Below are 12428 nucleotides of genomic sequence, written 5' to 3'. Positions count from 1 at the left end.
GCCACGATTTTGAACTTAAACATGATAGCACTTTGAAAAAAATGTTGTAGGGGTGTCTGGGTGGCTCAGTCGGTTAAGTGGCCGACTTTGGCTCAGGTCATGATCTCAGTTCATGGGTTCGAGCCCCGCGTCGGACTCTGTGCCGACAGCTCAGAGCCTGGAGCCTGTTTCAGATCCTGTGTCTCCCTCTCTCTCTGCCCCTCCCCCACTTGCACTCTTTCTCTCTCTCAAAAATAAATAAATGCTAAAAACAATTTTTTAAAGAAAATAAAAGTTATAAATGATGATCAGTCTCCTAGCTTAACCCACAGAAGTAATAATAAATGAATAAAACCTTTCAGTGTGGTTGAACTTGAAGCCTAATCTGTATTTCAGGTGGTAGACTCGAGGCTTGTCTCCGTGTTCGATGCCAGGGAGCTGGAGCTGGTGATAGCGGGCACGGCGGAAATCGACCTGAACGACTGGCGGAATAATACAGAGTACCGGGGAGGTGAGCTAGCTAGCAGGGCCAGCGCAGACATAGTGTACCACTTTTTTAAAATTCTTTATACTGAAGCGAAATTGGCAGAGCATAACATTAACCATTTTAAAGTGAACAGTGCAGTGGCGTTTGGTACGTTCACAATGTTGTGTGACCATCGCCTTTTGCTGGTTCCAAAACGTTGCCCTCACCCCAAAAGGAAACCCCGGACTCATTAGGCAGTTGCTTCCCATATCTGAGAACCCTCAATCTGCATTCTGTGTCTGTAGATTTACCTATTCTGGATATTTCACGTAAAAGGAGTCATACAATATATGATCTTTGGGATCTGGTTTCTTTCATTGAGCATTCTCTTTCAAGGTGTGTTTCTCTGCTTCGTTCCTTTTTGTGGTTGAATAGTATTCCATTATATATATTCCATATATAGTTATAACATAAATATAAGATAATATGCCATTATATATGATATATATTTCAGTACTTTAAAAAATTTTTTTAATGTTTTATTTATTTTTGAGAGCAAGAAAGACAGAGCATGAGCAGCGGAGGGGCATAGAGAGAAGGGGAGACACAGAATCTGAAGCAGGCTTCAGGCTCTGAGCTGTCAGCACAGGGCCCGGCACGGGGCCCAGACTCACAGACCGGGAGATCATGACCTGAGCCGAAGTCAGACGCTTGACTGGCTGAGCCCCCCAGGCGCCCCTATTTCAGTACTTTTTATAAATTTTTTTTTTAATGTTTTATTTATTTCTAGGAGAGAGAGAGAGAGAGAGACAGCGTGAGCAGGGGAGGGTCAGAGAGAGAGGGAGTCACAGACTCTGAAACAGGCTCCAGGCTCTGAGCTGGCAGTCAGCACAGAGCCCGACGCGGGGCTCGAACCCACGCACCGCGAGATCATGACCCAAGCGAAAGTCGGACGCTTAACCGACTAAGCCACCCGGGCGCCCCCTATTTCAGTACTTTTTAAAGACTACATTAAATTTGGCCTTACTTAAACACCTGTGCACAGTAGGCTCTCCTAACACGCCTTCCAGTGACTTCCATCCTGAACGTTCCTTCAGGTGACCCCCATTGCTATAATCTCTGGCCTAACTGCATGTAGATGTATGACCGAGACCGCCACCCAGAGACCAGCTTCTGAGCTGGGTTACACGCTGGCTGGGAAGTGTGTCTGCTTCTGGCAGACCTGGAGTCCCCTTCTCTCCACCTCGGTTTGCCACAACATGGTCTGTTGACTCTCCAAACCCTGTTCCTAGACTCCCCCTAACTCTTGGCCTTCATGCTGCCAAACTAGTCTTCTTGAAACATTATTTTCACCAGGCCATTTCCTTATCCACAAAACAAACTCCTTATTACTTTTGAAAGTGTTTTTTCTAAGGCTCAAAACCATTCTTTGTGTAGAATATTACAGGGACACCCCCGTAGGAGCCATAGAGAGAGAACTGGGCCGACCGCCTCAGTCTCCCTCGTTTCCCCAGTGTACTCAGCCATGAGAAGCCTGTGTGGGACCGCTGGGCACTTCTTGGCATGGCAGGGGAAAACCGAGGTGTCAAGCCCCAGTGTCTCTGCCTGGCTGCTACAGCCCTGTAAAGCCCTCAGCAAATTTCCCTCAGTCCTCACCAGACCACCCCCCCCCCACCCCGTCCCCGTACCAGTCAGCTTGCCATTCCCTGCATATTTCTTCCTTACTCTTGGTGCTCTCCGTTTCTCCCGTCCTCCACTCCCACAAAGCCTTCCTGCGCTCAGCACACACCTCACCTCCCTCTTTCTACCCCAGCTGACACACGTTTCTCCCATCGTGGAGTGCCTCTTGCATCTGCAGGAGCAGTGAATCACTTACCTGAATCAGGAGACCCACGCTTGCTCTCACAACTGTACGGTGACAGTGGCCCAATACTTCTTCCACGGGCCCGACTGGCCTGAGAGCAGCTGTTCAGGGGGCACTGATGGCCACTGGGGAGTCCAGCATCTTCTGTTCTCTAAGCTTGCCATTCACCTCCAGCCCTTCTTGAGTCCTAGACTGTCCCACAGTATTCAGTTGCCAAGAGCTAAGACCTCACATAGAAAATGCGGTGAATGGGGTGCCTGGGTGGCTTAGTCGGTTAAGCGTCCGACTTTCACTTAGGTCATGATCTCGCGGTCCGTGGGCTCGAGCCCCGCGTTGGGCTCTGTGCTGACTGCCAGCTCAGAGCCTGGAGCCTGTTTCAGAGTCTGTGTCTCCCTCTCTCTCTGACCCTCCCCTGCTCACGCTGTCTCTCTCTCTCTCCTAGAAATAAATAAAAATATTTAAAAAAAAAAAAAAAGAAAATGCGGTGAAATATTATGTTCATAGAGGGTTTTGTCTCTTAGGGTCCCACGCATCTCTAGCCACTCCTTGTCTCATTTATATAAGGCAGGAAAATGACTGGTGGGGCCCCAGGTGTTTACATAGAAAGCAGACATCGCTGAGGACACCCCTCAGAGCATAAGATCTTCTTATAAAATGGCTACTTTCTAAATCTGCTTTTGTTGTAAAACTTGACCTAGGTATACAGATTGTCCTAGACCTGTGTGAAGGCTGTCATTAGAGAAATCGGCAGGCAAGCCGCGGCTAGTCTGTTTCCATCACACCTGTCTCGTATTTCGCCTCTCCCTTCCTCCTCCTCTCTGCACATCCTCCCTTCCTCCTTCTGCTCCATTCAGGTTATCATGACGGGCATCTTGTGATCCGCTGGTTCTGGGCCGCCGTGGAGCGCTTCAATAATGAGCAGAGACTGCGATTACTTCAGTTCGTCACGGGAACATCAAGCGTGCCCTACGAAGGCTTCGCAGCCCTTCGAGGAAGCAACGGGCTTCGGCGTTTCTGCATAGAGAAGTGGGGGAAGATTACGTCTCTCCCCAGGTACAGGCTCCTGCCAGCCTTCAGGAAACCCACCAAGTATACTTTGTTATTGGGTTTGGGCGATGATCCTATAGGATAGAATTCTTCCCTGCCACCCACAGTTTGTTATATGAATTATTGATGAAAGGTGCCAGTGAAGAGCCTCTGGGATGTGAATTTAGACCATATTCTTAGTGACTTTTTGACTCTTGATGGCATTTGGGCAATAATGTCATGGTCCATGTGTAAGTTATGGGAAGCTTTCCAATCTGTACGTAGCCCAATTTAATTTAAGGAGGAACGTCTCACCTGGTGAGGGTGGAAGGAGAGGCTGGAAGCCCAAAATAACCCTTCCAACACCATATCTGTACTTCTCCAGCATGTCACTTGATACTCTGTAGGATAGTTATGCATGTACATGTCACATTTTTCCTACTATGGTTTTTTTTTTAATGTTTATTCTTGAGAGAGACAGAGACAGAGAGGAAGTGGGGGAGGACAGAGAGAGACACACAGAATACGAAGCAGGCTCCAGGCTCCAAGTTGTCAGCACAGAGCTCAACATGGGGCTTGAACCCACGAACCGCAAGATCATGACCTGAGCCAAAGTGAGATGCTTAACCAACTGAGCCACCCAGGCGCCCCTATCCTACTGTGTTTTAAAACATGTGAGGACAAGACTATATGATATTTATCTCAGGCCTCTACAGGGACTTCTCCATAGTAAGCTGTCAAGGAGATAATTGTGGGATAAAATGCAGAAAAGGAGACCCAGGAGAGATCCAGGCAGTTTAACAGATGAATTTCCTACACTGTGAGCTTTAATCCCTACACTTCCGGGGCCCTTTGTAAGCCACTTTGGGCAGCCTTTTCCTGCCCTGAAATGAAGAGCGCTACAGAGATACTTCTGTATAGGTACCACAGTAAGAGACCCTGCTCAACAACAGAAGAAAAGATTGATCCATATTATTTTCTTCTATGATATTTTCTAATTATAAAAGGAGATTCACATTTGACTCAGCTTTCTTTCCACATGGCTTCCCAGATACTATTGCTAAGTCCCAATGGAAGGATTTACTGAACTATGATTTGCATCCAGATCTTCTAATGTCCTGAAGACAAGTCACCTGATGTCAGTGAGCATCAGGAGGCCCAGGAAACAGAGTGCAGGCCCAGCTGGTTAATAACAGCCTAAAGCCTTGGCACAATTTTCAGTCCTGGCTTCACCCACTCGCGCAGCAGACCCCTGGTGCTCATTCGCATAGTTCTGCGGATGGCTGAAACTACTGAATTATATCTGGCAAGGAAATCATGCTAAAAAGGCAAGACTCCCATTTGTCTAGTTTAATGATAGATTTGGAAGACAAGGTTATTTGGAAACATTCTGTTCTTATTTTTGGAGAATGAGTTTGAGTCATCTTTGATGACCGCCTCCCCCCTGAGGAGGGCCTAAAATACAACCACCTGCCTTCCCAGAGGAGCTTCTAGTCTAGGGAAGAACACAGCCCAGGAGTAATAAATTACAACACAAGGTGGAATCCAAGGAGCACTGAGAAGGGAAGGTAAAAACAAGGTGCTGTGAGGATGTAAAACACACACCTAATCGCAGCTGAGCTGGTAGGAGGAGATGCCACAAAGAAGCTGGTATGGAGGTGAGCATTGAGCGCCGGGGAATGGGCCGAGGGGAATTTCAGGCTGAAGCAGCAGCATAGCAAGGCCTGGGGGTGGGAGGTGGCCAGCATGTGTTCAAGGAGTGCTGAGCCAGCAAGGGGGACAGAATGTCCTAAGTGATACTCACAAGGGATAAGGTTGAGAAAGATAGTTTGGTGAATCACAGAGAGAAGACCCTGCTGAGGAGTCTCAGCTTTGTTCTTTAGGAAATGGAAATAGGAATTGCTTTTGTCATTTGGGGATCACAGATTGAGTCTAACTATGTCTTTGCTTTGAGCAGCTTTGAATATTCTATTCACCTACACAAAGAGCTTATAAGGTAGATGTTGGGCTTATGATAAGGCTCTTCACATCTGGGCCAAGGCATCCCTAAAAAGTCTACTGTTACACAAACCCCAGAGAGGATTCTTTGGGGAAGCAGGGGCTTTACCCTGGGCCAGGAGGACCCCAAGAAGCAAAGGCTGAGATGCTTCTGGAAGAACAGTGAAAATGACCCCCTGGATAGTAACCCCTAACTAGTCTTCCTTGTACATTTTCTGAAGATCCAAGAACCTAGAAAGTGTCACCAATGTGCAAAGAGAAAGAAGTAACTACTGACTTCTAAGAAATGTAGTTTGGGAAGACCTGGCCAGGTGACATAGCAGGTGGTAGGAAGCCGCGAGGGGAGCGGAGCAGCATCTGAGATGAGTTGGGGCAGGGAGGGGCCCAGAGGCAGGAGAGCCAAGCAGACACGGATGACCCAGGACCTCCCAGGGAATGTGAGCCCCATGCCCCCTTCCCACCCCAGGAGGAGACGTGTTCTGGAGCTGCTGTGTCCTCAGATCTTCCCTCTACAGACAACTGGATTCCCAGATGAAAGTGCCAAGTAGTGTCACAACCAAACCTGAACCATAGCCCAGGCTAAATAAAACCTTTATATCAATCCAAGCCCTTGCCTCCCAAAAACTGTAGGAAGGTTAGGAAAGAAGACTTTCAGAGTAATGGCTTCTAGGATGTAACTTTACAATACCTGATAAATTTCAGTATAAGACGGGTGGGACAGTCCCTGAGGTTGAGGTCAAGGAGCTAGCATGTTAGGGCATTGAAAGGTCATCCATGCGGACTCAGAAGCTACACAGTCTGGTGGGAACACCTGGAATGGGAAGGATTTAAACAAAGTAATAGAGATTTTAATAAATGTAATTAGCTGGAAGGTCTAGAGCACTAATTTTCAAACGTTTTAATCATAGGCCACAGAAAGAAATACCTTTTACATAAATAACATCACAACCCAGTACATGCGTATCTATGTGTGTGTCTATGTCTGTCTGTCTGTCTGTCTGTCTGAAACACAAGTTCCTCAGAACAAACTCTTTACTCTTATTACCTGCAGGTAATACACTCTGTCTTCTAATCTATCCTATTTGATTGAAAAAAAAAAAAAGCCAAATAAAACCTGTAATTATAGAAAAAAATCTAAGTGGCACAAAATTTAGAGAAATCTAATTTTTTAAACATTTACTTCCCTTTTATTTTGATTTATTCATTTTAATGGAAGTATCGTTGCTCCAAGATGTTACATTAGTTCTAACATAGTGATTGGACAAGTCTATTGGATATGCTGTGCTCACCATGAGTGTCATTACCATCTGTCACTACACAAGGCTATCACAGTGCCGTTGACTATATTCCTTGGGCTGTGCCTTTTATTCTTGTGACCTATCCATTCTGTAACTGGAAGTCTGTACCTCCCACTCTCCTTCACCCATTTTGCCCAACCCCCCACCCCACCCCACCCCACAACCGGCAACCATCAACTTGTTCTCTGTATTTATGAGTCTGCTTCTGCTTTTTGTTTGTTTGCTTTGTTTTGTTTTTTAGATTACACACATAAGTGAAGTCATTGGTATCTCTCTTCCTCCGTCTGATTTGTCTTACTTAGCATAATACCTTCAAGTTCCATCCACGTTGTCACAAATGGCAAGATCTCATCCTTTGTCATAGCTGAGTAAAAGGAACAGAAATTTTTGATCAAAGACTCAAAAGTAGTGATCTAGAATTGGTAGTGGAGAGTGAGCAAAGTGCTCATTCACATCACAGAATGTGGCAGGGTGACCACTGGCCATCTCCACTCATGGGGACTAAGAAGGGATGCTGGACTTGTAGGCCATGTCCAGAAAGGGAGAGTGGGAGAGTTTCCTTACTGTACAGCGAGGACTGAGGAGGGAACAGAGGAGAGGCTCCAAAGGAAAGAAAAGTATGGAAGCCAGTCCTAATAGACACAGCACAAGGCAGCATGGAGATGGAATACAGGAGAGGAGAGGAACTTACGGGTTTACATTTGGAGTGGGGACCAGGAATTCCAGAACTATGAGTCATGGGAAGATTGGCCTAAAAGTTCCAAACAGAATTCTACCAACAGGCTCCACTGCAGATGTAAACTGAGCCCAAGCCCAGGTGGAGGGGAAGACCTGATTGATGTAGATATTGGCTTACTCTATAGGGATGGCTCTCACGGGGGATGGGAGAGGTGTTCCCCCCCCGCCCCCCCGCCCCAGGGGACAGCTGACAATATCTGTAGACATTTTTGGTTGTGACGGAGGGGTTAGTGACATCTAGTGGGTAGAAGCTAAGGATGCTAAACACCTGAGATGTATAAGACAGCTCCTCATCATGGAGAATTTTCAAGTTTATAATGTCAGTAGTGCCAAGGTGAAAAACCCTGTTCTGTAGGCTATACGCCTACAAAGGAGGTGTGAGGGAGCCATTGGGAGTTTGGAAGAGAAACTGACAGCCACTGAGAAGCCATAGAGAAGCCAAGGGGAGAGAGAGATTCAAGAAGAAAAGATATCAAAGGCTTTTAAAGAGTTTGAGGAGGTGTAGGCAGAGAATGGGCCTCTGGATTTGGGGATCACAAGGTTCAAATTGAAAAAGAGTAAGTTTAGTACTGATGAGAGTGAGAACCATCTGTTTTTCTCTCGTTTTAGTTTTTAAGATCATAAGTGAGGGAGAGGAAGTGAGAAGGGGACAGAGGATCCGAAGTTGGCTCTGCACTGAAAGGCTGCCCGGCTGCCAGCAGTGAGCCTGATGTAGGGCTTGAACTCATAAACCATGAGATCATGACCTGAGCTGAAGTTGGACGCTCAACCAACTGAGTCACCAGGCACCCCTGAGAGTGAGAACCATCTGTACAGGGAGGCTGTGGTTGGACTGGAAGAAAGTGACATAAAGGGGTGACAGGACTTTTAAAATTGGCCTCACAACTAGCTGAACAACCAGCAGCAGAGAGCAGTGATTTGTTTGCTTTTAGTAGTGTTGTTGGCTTTTGGCCAGCCTTAAAGCAGTCTCTTCTGGGAAGAAGCATGCTATCTTTGGCATTGGTTACCATTTTAATCAACACTTGGAAAAAATCAAGGAGACACTGTAGATGTTACAAAGTAGAAGGGCAAGTAATGCAGTGGTTGGCACAATCTAGATCCTGAATTAGCTCAAAATGCTGGAACCCTAGATTAACACCAACAGAGTGAAAATTGACCTGGCATGATTGAAAAGGTCCATGTGGAGTTCCAAAATCTCACTGCACAAATGGGAGATCAGGGCGATTCATTTGCCAGCGGTTCATATGAAAAAGGCTGAGGGTTTTGAGTCCCCACAGATGTGACACAGTTCTTGACATTATAACTGCAATTGTGGTTGCATTATTAAGAGGATCTTAGGCTTAAATGATGATTCACAGATTATAAAAGGCATTTATGTGCTTTCTAACATCGGTCCTCACAACAACCCCCTGAGGCACACAGAGCATATATTATTACCCCCATTTTACAAGTGAGAAAACTGAGGCTCAGAAAGATTAGCTGACTTTCCCAAGGTGATAAAGCTAGCAAGTGGCTAGACTGTAATCAGAATAGAGGTCTTCCAACGCCTGGTTTCACGCTTTCTCTACAACCTACTACACACAGGAGCCAGGGCCCAGGGAGGGAATGAGCAGATGCTCTGTGTTCTCAGAACTATGCCTGGAGGACTGCAAGCATTTAAGAATGCTGAATTGAGGGCACCTGGGGGGCTCAGTCAGTTAAGCATCTGACTTCAGCTCAGGTCATGATCTCATGGTTCATGGGTTCAAGCCCCACATTGGGCTCTGCACTGAATGGGTCAGAGGCTGGGGCCTGCTTTGGATTCTGTCTCACCCTCTCTCTCTGCCCCTCCCCTGCTCGTGCTCTGTCTCTCTCTCTCTCTTTCTCAAAAATAAATAAACATTAAAAAAAAGAATGCTGAATCAAACCATGATTTGATTGTGTTCATTCATTCTCGATTACAAACTACCATCTATTTAAGAGAATTAACTAAGGCTGGTGATAAATGCAGTAAAAGTGACTCAAAGAAACTCTGGGAATCCACGCTAGGTTTTGAAGGGTGCCATTTGCTAATGCTTTCAGATTATTCCCAGAAATTATCTTCTACAGAATTAATTTTGTTCCAGCTATTTGCAAATACGGGATTTTTGGTGTAACATTTCCACTCATGAGTGCTAGTTAAAATGGTCAGAGGGAGAAAAACAAGACAATGATGTCTGCTCATATCTTGCTCCTAACTAGTTCAGCTCGTTTCAGAAGTGTACTTGGGATTTTCCTGACCCACCTAACTTGGTTAGCCAGAACCCAGAGCATGTCTTTGTTTTAATCTTTTTAAACCTAGAGGAGGGCTGCTGTAATTGTCATCCTACTCAATTTACTGAGTGCTCTTCCACTTTTACTCAAATGAGTTCAGGTAAGATATTTTAATTATTCTCTTGGGATGCCAACCGAGGCCTTTTTGAGTCTTCGATCATACTCTGAGACTTCTGATAATCTTGGTCTATTTTTATGCTTCTTCCCAGTTAAGTCCTTGAGACCTAAGGCCAGATACACCGCTATCCTGTGCCCACCGTTGGAGCTAGTTGGGGCACAAGGAGTCTGGGGGAGTAGTTTCCCAAGGACAGTGAGGGAGGTATGGCCAGGAGAAGGAGGAATGGATGCTGAGAGACAAAAACATCAGCATCCTCCCCTGTTCTTCCTGTGCAGGAGAACTCACCTCCCCATCACCCAAATAATCTCCCTCATACCCTGAGCACTGCATCAGCCTGATCAGCAACTCTGAAAACAAAGGTATGAATAATGCACAACTTCCCTAGGGATCTTGTAATTAAAAGAAGAATTCAATATCCCACTTGAAATTCAGGTGAAGGGAGAATGGTATCTTTGGTTAGAGTTTTGTTGTCTTGTTGTTTATATGTTTGTTTTGTGATATTTTCTCTTCTATTTTATTGTTATTCTATTTGATTTCATTTCATTTTAATGTGCATTGTTTTGTGCTGGTTGGCTTCTCAAAACACCATTGCAACACACCTTTTAGGAAGCAAAAGGCATTAGGTTAACCTTGAACTGCACCACCCACCTTTCTCCCTGCTTTGGTATAGACCTTGGCCTCAACCAACGATTCCATAAAAACAAAGAACATCTGAAAGGGAAGAATGAGTCAGGTGATTTGAAGTTCCACATAGGGAAACTGTGCCCAGGCATCTTGGGCTCACCACTGAGCCCTGTACAGGCCATACGGGGTCTGGTCCTGCTCTGTACATTAGTGCAAAGCAAGGAAAGCCATTCCTTATCTAGACCAGATACTGACGTGCGTGGGCCCACAGGATGGATGAAGGATATGACAAATATGGCAGAACTCAGGGCACAGGGATGCTCCAGGCAATCAGGGAAGACTATTCCATAAGCTCAGCTGTCCTTGGAAATACAACTCTCCAGTGTCAGGTTAGCTGTGTCCCACGGAAACAGAAGAGTCACACCCTCTCCAGGGCACACCTGACTTGATAGATCATTGGCTCTCAGAATTCCAGGGCATCCGGTGGCACCTCTACATCAATGCACGTGGTTTACTGTGGCCCAGAAATCAGAGCTAGGTAAGAATCTAGCTTCCTTCACTGATCACATCCAATTCCTATTTCAACTACAGAATAAAGCCGATACTGTCAAGTTTATGAGTGTGGTTTGCTTAAAAATGTTTCTAATGATTCTACTCCTTCAACTGGTTTGTCCGTGCCTAGAAGGCCACTGTTCTCAGTTGCAATCTTTTGTGATGGTCCAAAATCATGGTTGTCTCATTTTCTATTCCCTTTTGCTTCATAGCTTCAGATTGATCACTGATACATACAAACCAGTTGTACCTTGAAACAAACACCTTCACCAATCTTTTTTCCCTATTCAGGGCACACACATGCTTCAACCGCCTGGATCTTCCACCTTATCCCTCATACTCCATGTTGTATGAAAAGCTGCTAACAGCAGTAGAAGAAACCAGCACCTTTGGACTTGAATGAGGAAACGGAAACTCAGCTGACATTTTCCCGGCAGTCACATCACCCTTTCTGGGATCATCCCCTTGCCCTTCCCCTGAATCAACTCTCCTTTGATTTTGGTATTCCATGATTTTTATTTTCAAACCAAATCAGGATTGACAAAAGCTGTGCATGAAGAACTGCCTTCTTCTGAGATCCAACCTTCAGGCTTATCTCCTCTACTCTCGATGAACTGCTAGCCTGTATGCAATATTAAACAACAGCTGTCTCAAGGTCTGTGTGTATCTCCACATACCTCCATTACTAACAATGAAATATGAATGCAAGTTATGCTACACTTGACCAAATGGTAATAAAAGTTTACTTCCATTTATATAATTTTAGGGAAATTTGAGCATTAAGCATTCTGAGCTTTTATATGCCCATGTCTTCTGAGCAGAGCCACCATTTTTTATAATTTCTAACAAGCAACTCCGGGTCTAGGAGTCAATCAACAAGTTCTTTTCCTCCCACTCTACTTTTCCCCGTGCACACTCTCCATCCAGAAACAGCAGTGGCAAAGCTGCAGTTTTTATACATTCAACTCATGATCCACATGTGGCATCAGTCCCATCAGCTGGAACTAGCCTAGGCATATGGTGCAAATATTACACTTTCCAACAAATAACAACAGCAAGAAAAATGCCTCCTGCTGATGCAGTGCGGAGCATCTCAATGGCTGGGGGGGATTGTGGCTCAGCCTGAGGTTAGAGAAGTCTAGGAGGGGTGTGCCTCTCACGAACACTTACCACACGAGAAGCAGAAACTTGTGCACACAAAGGAGATCTCATTACGTAGCTTAAAGGACAAGACTTCTCCCCCCCCACCCCCCCCGCCCCATCGTGTTGTGTGGAATGTGATGGCGCAAACAGGAGAGAGGGAAGAAGGCCATGTTAGGTTGGTTTGAATACCTGAGTTCTGTACTGTTTTGTTCTGTTTTGCTTTGTTCAGTCTAGCTACAGTTGTCCCTCACAAAGGAAAAAAATGTATAGATAAACTCATGACTCGCGTTAAAGCCAGGTAATTCTTGCTTGGCAAGCAAACTTTCATTT

The 12428-nt window shown here is 45.5% G+C and overlaps 1 protein-coding gene across 1 annotated transcript in view; it reads left to right on the top strand.

The window, feature by feature from the left end:
* Positions 1 to 12178, top strand: part of HECW1 (HECT, C2 and WW domain containing E3 ubiquitin protein ligase 1) — a 166664-nt gene extending 154486 nt beyond the window's left edge. The window contains exons 23-25 of the mRNA XM_039235666.1: positions 376 to 490; positions 3164 to 3362; positions 11247 to 12178. Coding sequence (XP_039091597.1) covers positions 376 to 490; positions 3164 to 3362; positions 11247 to 11358 — 426 coding nt within the window. The 3' untranslated portion in view covers positions 11359 to 12178. The remainder of the gene's footprint in view (positions 1 to 375; positions 491 to 3163; positions 3363 to 11246) is intronic.
* Positions 12179 to 12428: the final 250 nt, after the last annotated feature.

The sequence above is a fragment of the Hyaena hyaena genome, unplaced genomic scaffold (assembly GCF_003009895.1).
Source record: "Hyaena hyaena isolate Hyena2069 unplaced genomic scaffold, ASM300989v1 scaffold_101, whole genome shotgun sequence".
NCBI lineage: Eukaryota > Metazoa > Chordata > Mammalia > Carnivora > Hyaenidae > Hyaena > Hyaena hyaena.
This window is presented reverse-complemented; position numbering and strand designations above follow the sequence as displayed.